This window comes from Vigna angularis, chromosome 7 (assembly GCF_016808095.1).
Source record: "Vigna angularis cultivar LongXiaoDou No.4 chromosome 7, ASM1680809v1, whole genome shotgun sequence".
Taxonomy (NCBI): domain Eukaryota; kingdom Viridiplantae; phylum Streptophyta; class Magnoliopsida; order Fabales; family Fabaceae; genus Vigna; species Vigna angularis.
This window is the reverse complement of record NC_068976.1, coordinates 27304426-27328005: the sequence shown is the minus strand read 5'-3', so window position 1 is coordinate 27328005 and position 23580 is coordinate 27304426. Positions and strand designations below refer to the sequence as shown.

General features: G+C 29.3%; 2 protein-coding genes and 1 non-coding gene across 3 annotated transcripts; 2 read left to right on the top strand and 1 right to left on the bottom strand.

Annotated features, from left to right (window-relative positions):
• Positions 1-2250: 2250 nt before the first annotated feature.
• On the top strand, positions 2251-2332 carry TRNAS-AGA (transfer RNA serine (anticodon AGA)). Its single transcript has one exon. It is a non-coding gene; the product is annotated as a tRNA-Ser (tRNA).
• A 1652-nt stretch (positions 2333-3984) lies between these two features.
• Positions 3985-7725, bottom strand: LOC108336624 (helicase sen1-like). Its single transcript, XM_017573096.1, is given in 8 exon segments — positions 3985-4222; positions 4319-4577; positions 4713-5040; positions 5128-6043; positions 6045-6355; positions 6505-7074; positions 7374-7518; positions 7667-7725. Coding segments are annotated over 8 exon segments (2826 nt in total).
• A 6115-nt stretch (positions 7726-13840) lies between these two features.
• LOC108337547 (uncharacterized) lies at positions 13841-17637 on the top strand. Its single transcript, XM_017574101.2, has 7 exons — positions 13841-13978; positions 14065-14622; positions 14872-16167; positions 16259-16583; positions 16702-16960; positions 17055-17288; positions 17422-17637. The coding sequence occupies exons 1-7, from the start codon at positions 13898-13900 to the stop codon at positions 17459-17461; spliced, it is 2793 nt and encodes a 930-aa protein (XP_017429590.1). The 5' UTR covers positions 13841-13897; the 3' UTR covers positions 17462-17637.
• The last annotated feature ends 5943 nt before the right edge of the window (positions 17638-23580 follow it).

The window sequence follows — 23580 nt, the reverse complement described above, 5'->3', positions numbered from 1 at the left end:
TGTGTTGTTCATATGTTTCTGTTATTTCCTGAGGGCATGAAATAGTTCAAGTTTGGGGGAGTTGATAAGTGTGAAAAACAAATGTTTTGACACTTATAAAGGATCTCAATTTTGTAATTATTCATGTTATTACTCAGTGAAAAGTCGTAATAGGAGGTAGATTGTGTTGTAAAATATTGTTCAGGAAAAGTTGTACAAAAGTGAATTTGTCAGCCAATTCTCGCATAGCAGAAGCAAAATTCGCAGAGCCAGGAGAATACATTCGCACAGCGCACCACCATTGGTTCGCTGAGCGAATCATGCCAGTTTGGAGATTTCAAGTCTTGAATTCGCACAGCGCACCAGAGGCTGTGCGCTTAGCGAGTTGGTGCAGTTGATTGCTGAATTAATTTTAATTTGCACAGCGAATCTGCTTCTGTGCGCTGAGCGAATGGAGCAGTTTTATGAGAAATAAACTGTCTCTTAAAAGACGTGCTTTGGAGGAGAGAGAGAGGGACAGAGACACGAAAATAGAAAAGAAAGACTGGAGAACTGCTCTGGATACCATTAGGAGACCTCTCTGAAGACATCAAGACTGCACATCATGCAAGGAATTGCAGAAATGAGTATGTTTGTGATGTCTAGGATCGGCTAAACTTTTATTTGTTGGAATTGACTGTAATGGCTGACATTTGATGTAATCTTTCCTGTTCAATATAAATTGTGTTCGTATGCTTTTCTTGTTTACTTTTTATTTTATTTTACGGAAGTAAAATAAACTTGTTTTTATATTTAAATTATACTGGGAAGTAAATTTGAGTATTAACGCAAGAAAAACAACCAGAAGGAAAGATGCTAGGAATAGTTTCAATTCTTCTGGTCATCAATAACATCGTTCTTAATGCAAAGTTTATGTTTAATTACTTAAGGAATTAATAATTGAACATAATTCTTTAGAACTTGTTTTAAGGAATTAAACCAAGATACTGTGATGTTGATGTTTGAATGCAAGTTATATTGCTCAGAATAGTTACTGTAATGTGGTCATGAAGTCAATTCCAATGAAGCTTTCTTTAAATTTTAATTTCAATTTTAAATTGTCATATACTTTGAGACTATTAATTCACTTATATTTTGTTGTTCAAATTGATTTTGATAAATAAATTTTAATTGAATAACGTAACACAAATTCCCTGAGGAGAACGATACTTTACTTATCACTGTATTACTTGTAACGATTTGGTATACTTGCCAAAAAGTTATCAACAATTAGAATGAAAGGTAATTTATTGGGTGTGTGTCTTTTTTCCCAAAGGTATTGTTTCAAATCCAGCTCATGAGAAGGTTGTTTTGGTCATATTATTTGATATTGTTGTTAGGGTTGCAGGTGCTCTGACTAAGGTAATTATGTTTCGCTTCCTTTTGTTAATTATCATAACAATTATCAAAGCCCCAAAGAACAAAGCATGAGCGATTCACAAATGAAATCTAAGAACTAGTGAAAGATTTTAAATTTTTTGTTTCATCATTTAGATTTTCTCATAAGTAATTATATAGCTTATCAAGATGTATGAGTTAGAATATCAAGTCATTAATCCAATTGAAAACATATGTACCAAAAGCTTGGTTAAATTTTCGATTATAGTTTGACAATTATATGTGGACAATATTCTTTTTTTTATTATGCTGCATTATTTCCTTGTGATGTTTTCCAATAGACTAGGAAAACTATCGTTCATATAAGTATAATTAAGTTTATAAAATTATTTGATTTGATTCATGGTGTGACATAAGGGATTGTGTTCATAAGCACAAACATTTTGAAGAATTCACAATTAGAAATTTAAAAGAATCACAATTTGACTTTCTACTTGGGATTTATATCATTACTTCAACTTTAAATGTAACACTTTTTTATTTAAGTTTAAACTAAATAGAGTAATATATAAAACAACTGAATTTGACTAAATGTTTCTTTCACAATAGTTGTTGGTCTCTCTTGACTTTCCTAATATATAAAAAGAAATATAAAAATTATTATAATTACAGTGAATTATATGTATAATCAATTATTAAAATTATTTAGCTTTTATAGATATCTTAATTACAGTGAATTATATGTATAATCAATTATTAAAATTATTTAGCTTTTATAGAGCTCTTAATTACAGTGAATTATATGTATAATCAATTATTAAAATTATTTAGCTTTTATAGATATCTTAAGAACATTTAATATGTTAATGTAAAAAATAAGTTCATAAACATCAAGTGGACGTGCCGGAGTGGTTATCGGGCATGACTAGAAATCATGTGGGCTCTGCCCGCGCAGGTTCGAATCCTGCCGTCCACGACTTTAAAATTTCTTTTTACACCAAAGTTTTCATGCATGGAAGGGGCTTATATTGACTCCAAAGTAAGATATACTATTTATCCATCCTGTCTAATCATTATTAGTATAATAAACTTATTTTAAATTTATCATCATCTTTTATCATATATCAAATTCCTTTGCCCTAAGATATAAATAAATTTTATTGCTATTCTAAAATAAATTTGGCAAAGTATTTGCATGAACCTGGAAAAAGACTTGTAGTAATATTTGATCATGTCATAAATAAGATATAATAAATTTTTTTTTCTATTAAACTCTTTTAATAATTTGATGTGTCATCTTATAGTGTTAACACGTAGTTTTTCACTTGATACAAGTGCATGAACAAGCAATTATACATCTTAAATTTTGTAATTGGAAACTTCTAATTAAACAATAATGAAATACTATTCTGGTTAAATTGAGATGAAATAACCGCAAGGAAATTGCTAATATTATAATTTTTATATTCGAATATATTTTGTTTAGACAAGTTTTTACTCCTGATTGAGGTTTATTTAAAATTATGAAAATTTTAAAATATAAAAAAAAAATGCTAATGTCACTTAAATTTCACTCGTACTATATAATTTTAATGAATTTTAATCAACAATAAATATATATTAAATTGTATTACTAGTATCTCTATTATTCTAAGTTAGAGATAACTAGAGATTTATAGCTTAATTAATAACTCCACTATTTAATATCAGAAGTTTGTAAATATGATCAGAATACTTACTTTTTGTTTTATAATTATAGTTTTATGGATATTATGGATACAAAATACAAATTACGATACATTGATTCCTTGTATTCCCATACATGGATTGAATTTATGGTACACTGACCCACTTATATCAAGTTAATAGTTTGGAAATATGGTTATAAAACAGAACTGGCCAAAACAAAATTTTTTTTATATCAAGTTAATTTATGTACTAAATTAAACTATAATTAATTGTATTTTTTATGAACAAAATAGTAGAAAGAGTAATTAGGTTGAAAATACATAGGACAATAGTACTTTGACATTAATTTTTTTTTCTCATTTGACGTTATCTTTGATTTTTTTTTTCTCTTTCTTTTTCTTTATAAATACAAAAATTTGTTTTTGGTTAAGACAGTTTTATTTCAATAAAGACTGTCAAATAATAATAATAGGTATCAATCAACATTTTTCCAAATATATATTTGTAGCACTGAAGCTTTTCCATTATCTTTGCCAAGGATATAGACAAAAACACCATGCAAAGAGCATAATCGATGTAGTAAATGACCAAAATATTGACACCAAACATCTGAAAGATATGTCTGTAATGCTGAAATGAAAAAAATTGACAATAACTCTGTCTGCAATTCAACAACTTGTTTTTCTAAAGAACGATCATAGCAACGTCAAAATCCTGAAACTCCTGATCTCACCTCCTTGATTTTCGGGGTCTGTCAAATAAAGAAGAAAGCAAAGCTAAACAAACACTGAAATTATAAACTAACACTGAAACCAAATACTAAATTCATAAAAGATGCAGCATGTAAATGGAGAAGAAAAAAGCTTTTTGAAGCCATTCCACACTTAAGTATCTGACTTACTAATGAATGAATAGGTGAAATTATGAAGATATAGGGACTCACTTGGAGAATTTGATAGGCAATTTATTATCACCTAGACTCAGTTTCTTAAAGCGTGAATCAGATTCTTCTAGCATATCAAACTCAAATGCAGCCATGTCAATAGCTTGAACCAATCTCTTGTCATCATCAGCATTATAAAAACAACCCCTTTTCTTTGCATCCAGAACAAGCTTTCTCCATACAGAATCACTGCAAACTAAAGTAGCTGCATTTCCTACTACCCAAAGGCAATATCTGCATTAAAAACACTCTTATTAATTTATCATTACCTATTTGTAACTCAGAAAAAAAAAAGTAAGATTGAGCAGAATATATATTCGAGTACCATACCTAGCCCTAGTCAAAGCAACATTTGCTCTTTGTGCATTGGTAAGAAAACCCACTTTTCCACTCCCATTAGACCTTACAGTTGAAATTATTATGATATCTTCTTCGCCTCCTTGAAAACCATCCACAGAACGAACGCTAACAGAGAAGCCAGGATGAGAAGTAGAACTGTACTGCTTAATTTTGTCCTGAATCTCATACACTTGTGCATTGTATGGAGATATAATTCCAATGCTTACCCTTTTCTTTGTCCTAATAAACTCTGCCAAAAATCAGAATACAATTAAGATGTGAATCAGTATAGCACATTCAAAACTATAAATATAGAGATATCTTTATAGAAAACAGCAATTACAGAACACATTAGCACACTGAAAATTAGAGAGATAATACTAACCTTCTTTAAGGCTTCCAACAATCTCAGAAATTGCAGCAGCTTCAACCATGTTCTTTGAACTAAAACCTCCACGACCAAAATGCTCTTTACCCTTTGATACGTTAATAAAAGAAAAAGATCCATACATCTCTCCCTCCACGAATCTCTTACCGTAACTACTATGCACGACATTGGGGCCATCAGAAATTAACCCACCGTAGAACTCTTTGCATGGAAACAAACTAATAGATGGGTGCATTCTATACTGAAAATTTAGCATATGTTTCTCGTATCCCAAACGTACGAGCCTCTCGAACAAACTCCTTCCAAAGTCAGCATTTTCAGCAATCTAAAAATATAATAATGTTTCCTATATTAGATATCTAACTACATTTATTTAGCAATGATAAAATATAGCACAACTCAGCTAAATTACCTTGCTTTTGACCAATGCGGGAAGTTGTTTCTCATCACCGATTAGAATGCAATGCTTTAGGCCTGGAAGCCTTAACGGAATAGCAGATTCGCATTCTTTAAGCTGAGCTGCTTCATCAATCACTAAAAATTTTATTTCACTCATCCCTTCTGTATACAGTTTAATAGAACCTGATGCAGTACATAAAATTGTGCATGCATTCATTAAGCAAAACTTTTCAACTCCACCTCTCTCTGGAATATCAGGAAGGGAAACTGATTCGGAAAGTGATCTAAGTAAGTTAAGGCACAATGTGCCTGATGATCCAAAGCAATCAGGACCGATGCTTCTTTCTCCATAACCATCAAGAGTTACCTTCAATCGTTTCTCAACAGAAGCTAACAAATCCGTGACTTCAATCATATTCTTCACCTGTTCTCTTGAAATGAAAGATGTAGGCAAGTGTGTATACAAAGTTTGCATACAGAACTCGAGCTTCCTTCTTAAATCCTCAAAAGTTTGCTTTATAAATTGCTGACTGGTCAAGATACTTATCTCTCCTTGTTCCTTATGAAATCGGTCGTAAATGTCCATCCGGTTCTTCTTTACATACTCCATAAAGGTCATGGAGCCAAAAATCGTCAATCTTTGCTTGTATGCACGAAACGCAGAAGCTACACCAGTGTCATTCAACGTGACATATTCTTCCAACGACATAGCACCCTTTTCTTTCTTATATAAGGAGTATTGTTTGTTAGGATCCTCAAGTAAATGGATCATTGAATCCACAGTATGCTTCCAACCTGACAATGAAGAAAGGCACTTCCCAAGATTTTCCACACGATGATCAAGAAATACATCCTTAAGGCCCGGAGAAGAATCTAATTTCACCCTCGATTTATTGCCCATTAGAACTATGTCACCTAAACCATAAGCAGTGTTAGTTGGAGCACAATAGCAGTGTTAGTTGGAGCACAATAGCAGTGTTAGTTGGAGCACAAGCCAGCGATCTGTGTTTTAACTTGAGTAGACAAAACAACAAGCAGGCAAGAGTCTTTGTTTTCCCAGTTCCGGGAGGGCCCCATATTAGTTTGATATCACTGTGGTCACATTTTATCATACCAACACAGCTTGATACAGCTTTCTCTTGGGAATCATTTAGATTCTGATTTTGCAGTAGACAACGTGCAGTGATACCATGAAGTATTTTCTTTTCTTCAGACACGCAATTTTCGCATGTTACTCCACTCTGAAAAGTATAAATTAGGCATTGAGAAACTAAGTGTTTTTGAAGTTAAACAATAATGATTTATCTTAGCTGTATAAAACTACATATGTAGAACACTATGCCATTATGAAATAGAACATTATAATTAAAGGTGATATAGTGAATCTTACGTGTAGTTCTGGCTGCAACACCTGCTTAATGATGTCCACGTCGTAATCCTCCGACAGTGAGTGTAGTGCTTTCCAAATACGATTATTTGTGGTCAGGTTCATCAGAAATACAGCATATAGTTTTTGTGATTTGATCCTCCCAAATTCATTTAGAATATCCATTTCCATTATCTTGGATGACAGTATTAGTATTTCTTCAGTATCTGACTCTTTCGGGCCACACACATAAGCAGTATGGTAGAATCTTCCTGATCTAGTCAGGTCATCAATTCTTCTGGGTTTAACATCTGTTAAAACAAATAGATCTCCTGACTCAGGAACATATTTGCCACCGTTTTCCTCCTCATGTTCTACTTCATCAGATATATTTTTCAACGTTATCAGATATAAAAGGTCCTTGTTAGGTCTAAAAAACTTGGCCCTCTCGACCTTCTTGATTTCACATAAACGAGCATGAGATACACCCTTCAAGCTTGAACAAAGATCAGAGTGTGTTTCCTCGATCAATGGAGTGATGAAGGAGTTCAAGTAACTAGATGTTGATTCAAATGTCGCTGGTATTTTCTGTACCTGCGAGAAAAAGGTTTAATTTCCACAGTATTCAACGCTAATTCCACTAGTTAAAATATACCTTTTTAAAAATCTTTCCTCATAATTATTTTCAAATATTTTAAAGTTAATAACACAAGTATATTTCAAAGAGTTAAAAAGGTAAGTATGAATAAGTAGTACGTAAACCAAATCCAATAAATTCAACGAAGAAACATATTATGAAAAAGCATCAACAAAAGCTTGAAAAGAAACGGAAAAGATTACATATGAATGAGATTTTGACAAAGATTTTTCCTTTGAGTAAGAGGTAAAAGAACCTTGTTTTTGTAAAGATCTTCATTCAGAGCATCCTTAAGTTTCCAAGAGAAAACAATGTTTAAAAAGCTGTACTTATCATCATCCTCTTCTGTTGAAGAACAAGTCGTCTTGTTTGGTAACAGACTTGTGACATTCTTCTCAACTCTACGTAAAACAATTGCAAAAACAACATCAATCATCGGGTTGAATATCAGTAGTTATTCTTATGAGCATGCAACACATTACACTGAAGTAAAAGAAAAAAAAAGATGTTAAAAGCGTAGTATATATAAATGTATGTTGCAGTTCTTACTTTCCAAAGTAAGAATCAAGTTCGGACAAAGACAACATATCAGCCTCAAGTCGTTCCATGAGGCAGAATTAGAGAGGCTAACTTTGTGCAGTGTTTGAAAATTTTGGTGGAATGTGAAGGGGAAGAGATTAAAGAGAAGCAAATGGAAAGGGAGGTGAAAAGCTCCTTCAAAATGAGTTCGTTTTATAAGCATAACATAAATGGTGTATTTATTCTTGACTTTCAGTGTGCTTAAATTATGAGAATTTTTTAGTACACACACAATTTTTAATTTTATTTCTTCAGCACTCTATTTTATATTTACTGAAATACTAGTTTTAATTACTCCTAAGAAAACTGGATTGTATATATTTTTCTTTTTCCTTGATTTTTAATTAATTAAAAATAAATAATTAGAAGAAATTAAAATTGATCATATAACATATAATTAATTAGACTAATAAAAAATTAGATAAATTGTTTTTTAAATAAATACATTCTAAAAATATGTTTAGAAATTAATATAAATTAATAAAAACAATATTTAGAGGAATTATATATAAATATATATATATATATATATATATATATATATATATATATATATGTGTGTGTGTGTGTGTGTGTATAAATTAGATAAATAAATATTTAGAAACATATATTTTTTTTTTAATTTTAAACTAGCAATTGTTTTAAAGAAATTTATTTAAAAAAATTATAAAAATAATAAAATATATGTAACATAATTAAATTTATTAAGTAGTAAAAATATATTACTTTCATATATATATATATATATATAATATAATATAATATATGAATAAATAAATATTTTAAAATACATATATTTTAACGAAATATAAATTTAACATAGATAAGAAATTAGCCATTACTTGATTGGGTTGTGCTAGAGTTTTTTTTATTTCTATTTAAATTACTTTTTAAAATGCAACTAAATGTAAGGTGAAATTTAGGTAGATATTGAATAAGGTGGAAATCTAAGAACATGATAGAACAGTTGTTTCTGGATTTTGTTTGGTTTTAAGACGTTTCCTGGGAACAATTTTTAAAATTTTTTAAAATATTTATGATTAATTAATTATTAGCTGGGTTCTAAAAATCTGTTTAGAAATAGTTTTTAAAGTAAGAGAATCAAACAAGTACTGAAAATTTATAGTTATATTACAAAATATTTTTGAAACTGCTTTCAGGGAACAGAAGAGGTGGAAGAGGAAGAATAAACATTAAGAATAAAAAAAAAACCTTAAAATGAAAATATTCCATCGGTTTCTTTCTAACTGTTAATTTTATTAGAAATTTTTTGCTTTTATTCATTATTTACAAAGTTCATTATCGCATCAATTACTGTTTTATTAAGTATATTCTCATGCATGAATTTATTGTGTTAAATCAGAACAAAATCATTATGAAAGAGTAAACAAAATTCTTAATCTGCTATAATATAAAAAAAAATATTAGAAAATTTTATTTTTGTACTCACGCTTTATTTTATTGACAAATGTGAAAATTTTGATTTTTTAATCATCTAATATTGTTAATTTATATTTTTTTTATTTATATTTATTTTACGGCTACATATATGTATATATATATATATATATATATATATATATATATATATAAATTATTTTAACTTTTTAACTATTTATTTTAATTTTGAATTGATTTGCCTTAAAAATAGAAATACATTTTTATAATATATTATTTTTAATTTTATCTTTTTAAATTTCAAATCACATCGTCATTTAACAAATATTTAAAATATTAATTTTATTATATATATTTTTTATGATTTTAATTATTTGGTCATTTAATAAAATTAAATTTAAAAAATATACTTTACTTTTATTTCTTAAAATAATATTATTGAAATTATATATATTTATTACTACCGTGTTATAAAAAAATTGTCTCTTCAAAAAGTTATTTCATTTGATTTATTTTTAAATTGATATATCATGAAGTTATTTTACTCATTTATCCATTTATTTTAATTTTAAACTAATTTATCCAAAAACTGAAAATATATTTTTATACTATTTTCTCCATTCTTAATTTTATTTATACAATTAGATAAGTATAATACACATTAGACAACTCTATCTATTATTTAGACGAATCTAATATTACATATCAGACCATTTTATTCATATACTACTTTATATTTTTAACTAGTCTACTCCACACATTTATGTCTATTCTTTATATTTTTAGAGAGTCTTGCGATACTATGAGTCTGAATATCCATTGATTATAAGAGTTTACCCATACAAGTTATACGAGTGTGCCATATACAGATTAGACAAGTCTAACAATACATATTACACGAGTTTGTCTAAGCATTAATTAAACAAGTCGGACAAAATATAATAGATGAGTCTTTTCATACACTGATTAGACGAATATAACAAAAAATTTACACCAGTCAACATACATTAGACGAGATTGTCCATACACTAATTAGATGATTATAACAAAAAATATTGAATGAGTCATTTCATACATTGATTAGACGATAATAAAAAAAATTATTAAACAAGTCTAGAGAAATATATTAATTGGATGAGTATAGCAACAAATTAGACGAGTCTAATGATGTATTAATTAAACAAGTATAACAATACACATTAAACGAACAATATACACATTATACAAGTTTGTTTGTTAACTAATTAGATAGATTTTGCAAAAAATATTAGACAAGTCTAACTATACACTTTAAACAAGTTTGTTTATATATTGATTAGACGACCATAAGACAAATTTTTCATGAGTTATTTCATACACTAATTAGATGAATTTAAAAATACACAATATATGAGTCTATTCATGCAATTATTAGATGAGTCTACCCATACACTAATTATACAAGTATAATAATATACATTAGATAAATATACTTTTACAGAGTCTATTAATACATATTAGATGACTCTATCCATTATTTGAGTATACAAGTCTTATAATATGTACTAAACAAATTTATCTATGTACGAATTAGACTAGTCTAACAATACACACGAAAAGAGTTTGTCCATGTATTAATTAGAAAAGTCTTACAACACATATTAAACAACTTTGCAAATACATTAATTATATAAATATAACAATACATATTAAATCAATTTATTAATATACTGATTTGTATTTTTAGTGAGTCTAATTTACATGTTTGTATATCCTTATATTTTTAGAGAATCTACTTATATTTTTATTCATGTATTTATTTTTACAAATTTTAATATTTATATTTTACATGTTGAATTTTTAAACTAATAAATAATTTTTAATATTAAATATATTCAAAATTTAATTATAAACTTGAAAATATTTATTATTTTTAGAAAATTTTAAATTTATTTTAATAAAAATACAAATAAATATCAAATCGTAGACACAAATCACATATTTAAAACTAGTTCTTATAAATTACATACTAACAAGAATAAATGGAAGAAAAGAAAATAATAGAGACAAATACACAAAAACTCAAAGAAAAAAAATAAAAACTATAAATAACATACTAATTTTGAAAAGAGTATTCTGGTATATGCACCATACCCTAGCGCATAAAAATCAAATTCTTTGAAAATATTATCATGATATAAACAGTTTATTTTTCTTGCTATTTATAAAAATAAAAAACGACTTTTTGCAAAACAGAACAAGTCTGTCCTAATATTATAAGGATTGTTTTTTCAAGTGGGTTTAGGCATCAGACTATGTTCTTGGAGAATGTTAGTGAGACATTACTTTGGGTGTACATCATGGTTTGGCTTCTGCTCATAAATGTACTCTGAAATTTATATTTTTATATTTTTAAGTATATCTTTATATACTTAAAAATCTACTTTACATGTTTAGTTATTTTTAGAAAATCTACTTCATATTTTTATCCATGCATGTATTTTTATAAAATTTAGTATTTATATTTTTATGTTGACTTTTTAAACTTATAAATCATTTTTCATATTTATTATATCAAAATTTAATTATAAAATTTATAAATAACATACTAATTTTGAAAAAGATAAATTTTTTTTTGAAAATATAGTTTATTTTTCTTGTTATTTATAAAAATAAAAAACAACTTTTTGCAAAACGTCCTAATATTATAAGGACTGTTTTTCCCTACGGATTTAGGCATCTATGTTCTTGGAAAATGTTAGTGAGACATTACTTCGGGTGCACGTCATCATTGGCTTCTGCTCATAAAGGTACCCTGAAATGAAACTGGTGAGAGCATGCACCTTAAAAAACTCATTCAAAAGGAATTTTGCAGACCAAAAGTAGTGATGCATAATCATTTAATAGAAAACAAAATAAAATGAATAAAGCCCTATTGGGTTTTTTTGTGAACTTTTACAATTCCTTTCTCATTATGGTGCACAAATTCCATGACAAGAATATCAAGGGACCTAAGAAATGTGCTTGAAAAAGAACAAAACAGAATAATTAAATGTCTTTGGGATGCTAATTGAAGTTAATTATCTACAAAGAATTGCTAAAGTCACCACCTTTGTTAATAATTTTGGTTGATGAAAGTAAAATGTTAAATCAATTTCTTCCTGTTATTTGAATTCCTGTTATTTGAATTCATGTTTTGATTTTGATGGAAAATTATTCTATATATATAATATGAATAATATTTGATTTTTTTAAATTGACTACATGGTAAACTTATTAATATGTCTGGTTAGCTTTTCAACATTCCTTTATGATTTATATTAATAAAATATTTTTAACTTATTTGGTAATTTAAAACAATTTTATTAACTTTTTATGATTTTTAATTTGGTAACTTATTTATAAGTCACGTGTCTAATTTGGTAATTAATATTTAGAATAATAAATCTGTATAAGTATTAGTGTTATCCAAATTAGAATAGAGACAAACAAAAATCTTATATTTCTTAGATTTAATTATTAATTTGATTTTTATATTTAAATTTTTAATTTCTATATTTTCGTTGTTTCTACTTTTGTAAAAAATATTTAATATTTTAGTTAAATTGATATTAATATATCATATACTAAAATTTAGATAATTTTTTACTTTAAAAGATTACAAGTCAAAATTAAAAAATTCAAAATTAGATGATGACTCATATTTTAAAATATGAGGACTTAAATTTTAACCTATATAACACATATCAATTTAATAAAATAAGTTATATAAAGTTTTTTTTAAAAAAAAATTAAAACTCAATTGAGCTTTTTTTAAAATTTAGAAACTTAATTAAAAAAAGACCAAAACAAATTAATTGTTGAGACTAAATTAATAATTAAACATATTTAAAGATAAATATTTATCCTAAAAATAGAGAAATAATAGTCACTTCCTCCTTTATCAGGATAGATACAAGTTTAATAGTTAGATGAAATAAGATGATTAACAATTTTTTAGAACTAATTTATAATTTTGGTTCACCTAATATTGTTATTGGATTTGATAAGCCTAGAATATGAGTTAAAAAGTCCCACCAAATAAAATGTTAAAGAAAGACAAAGTGGATTTTTATTGTGTTTAATTCTTACAATTTCATACCCAATTTACAGTAAAATTACTTGAAATTTCATTTCATCATAAAGCTTTTCAAAATCTATACATAATAATCTATTATGGAATTATGTTAAAAGTTGTAAAAGTGTAGCAGAGTTGACGTGTGGTCTTTTGGTTTTCATCTAGTGACTGCAATTTATAGGGTCTTTCCAATCTCTAGACTCTGCATCTATGATCACAATCATCAAAATCTACATGGGAAGCTCCATATCTAAAACAGTAAAGCTTACGAAAACATATTTTCATCTTCTAGTATTCAATTTTGGGGAGAAGTGTACAGGTGAAAACTTTAAAATTTAAATAAGAAATAAATATAATGGTATATACTTTAAAATTCCTTTATCTCACTTTTATCTGTTTGTGTACCTTGACTCATAAAATTCCATTAGCTATCAGAAGTTCCCAAGTCTAAAACTTTCAAATTTTCAACACAGAATTGAGTTAGTTCTCTATTCAAATTTATTTTGTTATACAGTTTTCAATCTTCTTGGATTTAGCTGAAGTAGCTTTTCACTTTTACTGTTGAACAGTTTGGTACTTGAAACTTTTCAGTTCCTTAAATGCTAAGTAAGACCTTGTTTATTGTGTGTATAAAAGAAAGTGAAGCAGAGAAAGAAGAGTTTTTTGTGGTGCTTGTGTTACTGATTGATCGATAAACGTGAGCAAGGATGGAAAATGTTAGCTTGGTAGATACTGTATTCTCTTGGACTCTCAACGATGTTTTCAACGAAAAGCTTTTCAAGCACAAGGTTTCTTTTTCACTTTGCAGTATTTTTCTGTAAAATGCAGTCCTTTTTAAGTTAAGAGTTTCTATTGAAAAATTGTTTTGTCGCAGGTGAGGAAGATTCCGCAGACATTCCACTCAATAAAAGATTACATGAATTCATTCATTCCTGCATTGATTGATGAAACACACAGTGACCTGTCTTCAAGCTTGATGAGCGTGTCTCAAGCTCCTTTTTCTGAAGTCAACACCCTTCAAAGGTCTACGGACTTCGATTTTCCCTATGATTTGTTCTATGAGATTACCTTGAAGGGCATCACTGATGATGTGAAAGGTGCAAGAAAGTATGAACCTGAGACTGGAGATGTCATTGCATTCACAAATGTAAGACCTAGACGCATAAATGACTTGAAAATGACCAAAGAATATTGTCATATTGCTTATGTTCTTAAGTCCCCAGATATATTTAGTGATGAAATCACTATACTGACATCTAAGTTCATGGAGAATGATATTGAAATTGACGTGAGGAGCAACGAATCACAAAAGCTTTATGCAGTGTATCTTATGAACATGACAACAAATATTCGTATTTTGAAAGCCTTGACCTCGAAATTGGAGGGTGCAGATCCAAACATTCTCAAGAAAGTGCTAGGTGCTGATTCAACGGTAAGAATCAATAAATCATTCATTTTTTATAAACTTCTGTTATTAAAGCATTAACATAATTCAGAATTATTAACTTGAACTCATTTATGCATGTTAAAATTGATCTTTAATAGTATCCTTGTAAAGGTAGGCCATCGTTTAGGGTTTATATGAAGTGTCCATGCACATTTTTTTCTCGAATTTGTCCTTTATCTAAACTATAATTGTCTATGAAAAAAACATGCTTCAAGTTTTCTTTGTGCTTTACAGAACGGAGAAAACTGTCAGATTTGTTTATCAGGAGAAAATAGCTACAGTACTGTTGCACAAACTATAACCAGTGCTCATAATCTAAATGAGTCTCAAAAGAATGCAGTTTTAAGTTCTGTTACAATGAAGAAATGTGAGCATAATGGCCATATTAAACTTATATGGGGTCCACCAGGGACTGGGAAAACGAAGACAGTTGCTTCCTTGTTACTATACCTTTTCAAGCTTAAAACCAAAACATTGGCATGTGCTCCAACTAACACGGCCGTGTTGGAATTGGCTGTTAGGCTGCATGGTTTGGTTAAGGGATCTGTTGATACACCTGAGATTGAGACATATGGGCTTGGTGACATTGTGCTATTTGGGAATCGTTCTAGGATGAAAATCGAGTGTTACAAGGGTCTTGAGACAGTGTTTTTGGACAATCGTGTTGATGATTTGTTGAAATGCTTTTCTCCAGATATTGGTTGGAAATATTACCTGGAATCAACTATCAAGTTTCTAAAGGAACCTGAAGAGGCTTACTTTTCATACAAGAATCGTGTGAAGGATGAGAATCTTATGTCATTAGAAGAATTTGCTAAGCGAAGAATCAATAACGCAGACATTGCATATGGTTCATATAAGAAACGCGTTAGTAAGAATCGTGATCCAATGACATTTGAGCAATTTCTGGTGAAAAAATACGCTTATATCGTAGGCCTATACCAGGCCTACAAGGATGACAAAAATGAAAGTGCTGGCATGACAGAGGAGCAATTTATAAAGCAGAGGTTGAGTTACTTTGGAGAGAAGCTCAATGTACTAAGGCGAACCTTGTACACTCACATGCCAACATCTTTTATTCCATTAAATGTGTTGAACTGTATGTTGAAAGCTATGAATTTGCTAAAATCTCTTGAAGTTTCCACTGGTCAAAATGTTTCCAAGCAGACAATCTCTGATTGCGAAGATAAACAAAGCGTTCTTGGTCGCATTGGATTGTTAGGTTTGGAAAGAGATGAATGCCTTGTCATTCTAAGTAAACTTTCTCGGTCAATTTCACTTCCCGACTACCTTAGAAACAGAAAAGACATATCACAATTTTGCTTGGAGAATGCGTGCCTTGTTTTTTGTACAGCTTCAAGTTCTTCTAAATTGTACACGAAGAAGATGACACAATTCAGATTTGTAATCATTGATGAAGCAGCGCAACTAAAGGAATGTGAATCAGCCATTCCATTACAACTTCCAGGCCTTCGTAGAGGTATCCTCATAGGTGATGAGAGACAACTTCCTGCTATGGTCAAAAGCAAGGTAAGAGAAGTTGTTGTTTTTATTGTGTGATTTTGATTGTGGCTATTGTATATGGTTTTGTCTTGTATGCATGAATGGATCAAAATTTTAGATTGCTGAAAGGGCTGAATTTGGAAGAAGTTTGTTTGAAAGACTGGTGTTGTTGGGATACAAGAGGCATATTCTCAATGTTCAATATAGAATGCGTCCAGCCATTAGCATGTTCCCAAATAAAGAATTCTACGATCAGCAACTTTCTGATGCTCCACTTGTCAGAGGAATAAGCTATGATAAAAGTTTTCTTGATGGGAAAATGTATGCTTCATATTCTTTTATAAACATTTCTAAGGGTAAAGAACAGTCTAACAGTGATCATAGTTTGATGAACAAAATTGAGGTTGCAGCTATCTCTGAGATTATCGGAAATCTTAAAAAAGGTTACTTTCTCTTACTGCTTCTCTTCTGTCATATATTATTGTCAAAGTAAAATCTCTATAATCATAAGAATACAAGGAAAGAAAATTTTACGTGATTAATTCGTTTTTCTACTTACAGAGTTTTTGAAGACCAGGAAGAAAGTTAGTGTAGGAATCATATCACCATATAAGGCTCAAGTTTACGAAATCCAACAGAAAGTTAAGCAGTACATCTCGGTTTCTGATTCATACTTCTCTGTTAGTGTTCGTTCTGTTGATGGATTTCAAGGTGGTGAAGAAGATATTATAATATTATCTACTGTGAGATCTAATGGGAGTGGAAAAGTAGGTTTTCTTTCCAATAGGCAAAGAGCAAATGTTGCTCTTACCCGAGCTAAGTATGTTTCTTGTAATTTGGTCATTCTTTTTAGTGTTCTTTCCACGTTATATCAATATGCAAATAGCTAATGGATTGATTTTCTTTTACTTCAGATACTGCCTTTGGATATTAGGAAATGCTGCAACATTACTCAATAGCAACTCTGTATGGAGAAAACTGATTCTTGATGCTAAGGAAAGAGAATGCTTCCATAATGCTGATGAGGACAATAAATTGGGTCAGGCTATCGAAGATGCTATTCTTGAGCTTGAACTTGATGAATCTCAATCTCGGTTTAAGAAACTCAGTTTAGTAGAAAAGCCTATAATTGCAGCTAATTTGTCCAGGTGAATTGAGAAATATTTGTTTCATAATTTTTTTTAATGATGAACTATTTGCATACCTTGCATTGTTGAAAGCATGAGAAAAAATATCTCTTTGTAAATTGTTGTTAGTATAATTTACATTGTCTATGTGCAGGTCATACAAACCAAGAAGGTCATACAAACCAAGAAGGTGATGCACTATAGCATGTGGTTAATGAATTCATTGTGAGGTTCTGATTCATCAAAGACACTGAAGTATATAGCTTACAAAGTGATCACTGAGTTCATTGGATTTTGAATTCTTTTGCCTAAGTGACTTAAACTCTGTAACATTAGTAGTGACTATGTTTATTAATATAATTCTTCTCTATAATGAGCTTCTTATTTTTGAATCTTTTCTATACAAAACACTAAATGTTACAGAATACGTGTACAATTTAATTATGTTTGGACTATCAATCAGTATAATAACTTTTAATAAATGCTTTATCTTTTTGTATTTTTAACTATAATACATTATAGAATGAAAATTTCTGCCGATTTCTTACTTGTTTGGTTCAATTTTTCAAATCATTCTTTTATATAATAATTTATTAACAAAATAATTTCTAATTTACTCTGAATTAGTTTGAAAAACATATTACTATAATAAATAATATTATCAAACTTAACAATATTACATGTTTACCCAAAAATAATTGCACAACAAATAGTATAACATTTGTTTTATCTTTCTTGTGTTTGTATTTAAAATGTTTGATATATGTATTCATTATGTGTATATGAATCATAAATTTAAACAGATTTCACATTACATTTCTGGTAGAAATATTTGACTAGACATTGTATATAATCTATTATATTTCTTTAGATATCATGATTTGTTTAACAGGAGTAAACAACTGTGTGATAATCGATTACATAAGTTGGATGATTGTTAGGACTTTGGCAAGTATACCAAATTGCATAAAGTAATAAATCGATAAGTTCAAATATCGTTTTTTCAAGGGATTTCTTCTGACTTTACTAATTATGAAAGTTTATCGATTTAGCATAGTTCCTTAGAATCATGCATCAACATCATAGGCATACAAACATCTAATTCCTCATATGACAAGTTATGAACCATTAAACCAAAAATACTAATCTCTTAGCAATTTCATAAATCTGATTCGCATTAAAACAATGTTACAAATGACTAAAAGCTCCAATCTATGTCTAGAATCAAATTCCTTTAGTTGTTCTACCTAGGTCTGCGATTTCATGCATTTTCCAATGTTGTAATTATTCAAATAACTTAGATTTCCATATACGTGAATAATAAGCATAGAACACTAAATTCATCCATAATCATGCATTAAACGAAGAAATTACATAGAGTTTCGAAACTTTACTCTCAACCCCAATGAAATAGAGTTTTAGACACACATGCATCTAGGAAGCAAGAATAAGTAGAAATAATGGATTGGATGGTGAAAGATGGAGGCCTTGCACTATGGAGGCACCTGAACTTGAGCTAGAGAGGTTTTGTAGCGTTCCCACTGTCAAAACCTTCATTTGTTCGTGTTTTTCAGGCATTTTAATGAGTTCTGGAAAAATCAACTCGCTCGAGCGACTTTTGGGACTTGCTGAAGTGAAAATTCAATGCATAAACAATAAGTCAACACGTGAACAATGAATTTTAGTAACATTGTTTGCTCATTTTTCGCATCACTAGACGTGACTCTTGTGGCACCTAGTGTGGGTATTCATTTAAAATCCATCTTTTGTTGTCCAATCACGCTTTCTTGAGTTCCGGCTTGTTTTCCTCCACCAGAATTGCCTCCTGTTTTCTTATTTCACACTCAAAGAGATATTAAAAGTAGGCTTAATACCTCTTTTGGTCCCTCTTTAGGGGGGCAATGTTCAAGTCCGTCCTACCTTTTTTAAAAAGTTCAATGTGGTTCCAACTTGTGAAAAAAGTGTACAATTAAATCCTTTTTGGTCACGGCGTTAAATATTTAACGATCCAGCTGACAGCGTGGAGTGATCTGTGCAACGTGGCTGTTTAGGTTTATAACGTGGCTGCATAAAGGGTAAACTTGTGATTTTCATTAAAGTCCACATCAGGTTCATCTTCCACCTCCACCAACAGTGAATTTAGGGTTTCTTCCCTCCACTCCTTTGTCCACCACGACACTCAAAGTCATGTGCCGCCGTCTCCTTCTTCCTCCCCCTCTCCCTCTCCTCCCCACAAAACCCACCAGCTTTCCAAGCATGCCTCTTCCTCCCACTCCGATTCAGCCGGCTCCCACCTCCATTTCCACTCCAACTCCGATGATCTCTCTCCAAAATCTTATTTCCCTGGTTATTCCATAGCAAGATTAGATTAAATGACAAAGATTAGTGTTTCGTGTTTAATGGAATGAAGATAAAGCATTTTCTTTCATGGAATTGATTAAACTTGGGATTGTAGTTGGTAAATGAATCTTATCTGATATGTTAACTCTGTTTTGTTTCTGTTCTTTTTTCGATTTTGTTTCACCGGTCTTTATCCCCGTTAAAGACCTTGCCAACTACAACGATCTCTCCATTGAGGCGTGCCTCTGAGAACGTAGATCCTGATGCTGTATCAATTTGTTGCCCGTAATGTATGCAGAACTGCGAGCGAGAAGTAGCACAAATGTTGAAAGAAACTGAGAAATCAGATATTGAACTCAAATCAGAGGCAAGAAGAAAATCAGGTACTGTTTGTGGGTCCTGACAGAATTGGCAAGAAGAAAATCCTCACTGCAAATGGTTTGCCAAAGGATCTCAGGTACCTCTCCAAGGATGTGAGAGAAGAAACCCTAAATTCAGGATTGATGGAGGTGGAAGAAGAAGATGATGTGTCAAGCAATTTTTTTTTTAAATTCAAAATTGACACGTCACCATGTCACGTAAGAGAAAAAATGAACAACTCATCAAGTTTAGTCCAGAGGAGTAGTTTCATCGTTAAATATTTAACGCCGTGACAAAAAAGGATTTAATTGTACACTTTTTTCACAAGTGGGGACCAGATTGAACTTTTTAAAAAAGGTAGGACGGACTTGAACATTGCCCCCTTAAAGAGGGACCAAAAGAGGTATTAAGCCTTAAAAGTAAAACAAACATATATTAACTAAAACATAAGGCAACATGAAAACACACTAAACTTGGGAATAAAACAAGATAAAAGCTATGAATGAGTTGATTTATTCACCAAAATATATACACAAAAACACGTAAAATCGACTGTTATCAATAATCGATTAAAAAACGTTGTTATGCCAACATATGCTTGTTTAGTGCGTTGATCTGTTTGGAATGGAAATTGATTCGCAAATTTGCTTAAGTTTTGAACTTAATCGATTACATAAATTTTCTAATCGGTTAAATTATTTCTATTGTGAAAATCAATTTCATTTAAAGCTTTAACGGTCTATAATGGTCATATGTATTTGTTATTGGCTTGTATGAATTACATAATTGATTACATGCGCTATATAATTTGTTAAATCTTAAACAAATGTAAAACTATTAAAGCAAAAGGAAAAACTTAACATATTTCAATTTTGCCCCTCATTTGCAATCCATTTTTTCCTATCAATTAAAAGAAGATGTGAGACCATTGAAATAAGCTTAAAGGGTGCACCTACAGTAAGTTGAACACTCCATTTTCTTGTCTCAAAATTTTTTTGACTATCATGCAAGGTCTTAATAAAACATACAAAATCTACTAAACAAGTTTAATCATGCAAGGTCTTAATAAAACATACAAAATCTACTAAACAAGTTTTACTACATTAATTTTCATGAATTATTATATATGATAATTCAATTTTACAAAACCATCTAATAAAATATTAATTTATAAAGTGGAAAACTTATGTATTATAAACTACTTATTAATAATATATTTAATAATATGAAAATTAAACTCTTAATAAACTCCACCTTGATATGTTAAACATTCTTCCATTATTAATTATAAGTTTTAATTAAAATGAAAAAGATGAACAACATATAATAAAATAAACTCATAGATTCATTATTTTAAAATTTTAGATAATATCATATTTTTTTTATATAGAACAGACTCCTATCTTATTAGTGGTGTGTTTATATGTTAATCCGTTCTTCCTGATCGACAGGCATATCAGAGTTTTTTATACAATAAATCTCCATCTGGTGTGTTCATTACAGTGGGGAGATTGACTCCTTCCCTGTACTCAAAGGTTATGGTGGCTACCAACTTGAGTGACTATCGAAATGGTCCAATCTTTGCTGGACTATTAAACTGTTCTTTTGTCATAGCAACATTTGATGAAATCAATGACGATGATTTCCCTTCGTTCAAGCGAAACAACCACCAGATATTCATTGGCTTGGTGGTGGTTTCAAGTGCAGTAATGTTTTCTGTGATTTTGTGGGTTGTCTTTGTCAAAGAAAGACAAGTTCAAATGTCTGCAAAGAAGTTAAGGACAACAACAACAACTGGTGTAGTTCCACAAGACCAAGAAAACCATATTAGCACACCATAATTTCTCTAATATGGAGCAACTTTCACTTTAAGCAAGATCTTAATTAACTTGGTAAGAATTCAAGATGGTGAATTAATTATGATTACTAATCATTTAAACTAGAATGTAATGTAGGTATTTTATGCCTTGGAGGGTGAACTGTATCATCTTTAACAGTTATATATATACCTAATACATTACTTACTGTATTACAATCTTTTAATTAATCCACCTAACCTCATTTTTTTTTATTAATATTCACCTTTGATTTAAAAAATATATTAAGAAGTATTATAAAAAATTGTCACTCCCTAATGGCTGTTTTATTTCTCTTATTTCTGATTTGCTATACATGCATCTATATCTATATTTGTCGAATACTAAAAAATCTCTATTTTATAAATAACACAGAAATTTGAAGGAAATTATCCTCAAATGTGTATTCTCCAATTTATTGGTTTGAAAGAATACATTGAAATGAAAATCGGAATTATAAATTGGCTTGAAAGTAAATTAGAATGAAATGGAAGAGTTTCTGAATTTAACTATTCTGGTTAGTACTTAAAATTTATAAAATTGGCTTGAAAAGTTTGAAAAGAAAAGTAAAAAAGATTTGATTCAATTTTCCAACATCTAATATTTGTTATAAAATAATTGTATAAATGAAAATTATATTAAAATAAAGTTGAAAAATGCAAGATTGTGAGAATCCAAGCCAAGATTCAATATGTTAATAAAACTAGGTGGAAAGCTGATTATAAATATAATAATAATAATTAATAATTGAAGTTACATTTTAAATCAATAATTCAGTCTCAATTCACATGATAAGGTTAACTTTGTAGTTTTACCTCAAATACTTTTCATGAAAAAGACGACACTTTAGTAGTAAAATACTGCGTTTACGTCGCCTAGAAAAAAAACTATTTAAAATTTAAATTAGTTAATGTTGATGGTATATTAGATAGATGAATTATTAATATTCTATAACGCTTTTTAAATCCAACAAGATCAACCATAAACTTACTAAAAAATGATATTCAATTAAACTTTTATAACGGTTGAAGAATATAAATAATTATAAAAATGTTTGTAGATTGCTTGTACCTATATTGGGTTATTGAGATCATTCTTATCTTTTATTTAAGTAGAGTTAAAGTTGGAATTAATTTACTTTCTAATCAAACTGATTAATAAAAGAAACGGTATTCTTTATTTTTAATTATTGGACTATATATTAAAAATAAAAAGAATAATAACCACTCCTCTACGTTTTTATGGGTTTTTTTTACAAATTTTTTGTGAATTTTATAAGAGTTATTACCATCACATTTTCAAATTATTTTCAATAAAAAATAAAATTGCAGTAATTAAAATTTCAGCATATCATAGAAAAACTTGATATGAATTTTAGCTATGTTTTAATAACCAAACTATCTAACTAATTAAGACTAACCAATAGCTTATATATGCATTAAATAATTTTATATAAAAGTTATTTTGAGAATTTTAATATTAAGGTTTAATAGACAATTTTGTCCCGAGTTTCGTTCACAAATCTCAATTTAGTTCCTCGTTTTAAAAGTGTTTGGAATGAGTCCTCACTTTTAAAATTTTGAGTCAAATTAGTCAATTCCGTTAAATATAACCAAACGGAGTGAATGAGGTGATGATGTGCAATAGTTAGTGGTTACGTGTCATAATTTACTTCTGTGTGTGCTGACGTGTTCCTTAATTAGAGAACATAGGATTTTATTAAGAAATTAGGTTTTTTAATTGGGGAAAAATTTCAT

Excerpts from the sequence above, each read along its gene's own strand:
- LOC108337547 (XM_017574101.2), top strand. The coding sequence starts at position 13,898 with ATGGAAAATGTTAGCTTGGTAGATACTGTATTCTCTTGGACTCTCAAC. Across the intron at positions 13,979-14,064 it reads AAAAGCTTTTCAAGCACAAG|GTGAGGAAGATTCCGCAGAC; the intron begins GTTTCTTTTTCA and ends GTTTTGTCGCAG. Across the intron at positions 17,289-17,421 it reads ATTGCAGCTAATTTGTCCAG|GTCATACAAACCAAGAAGGT; the intron begins GTGAATTGAGAA and ends GTCTATGTGCAG.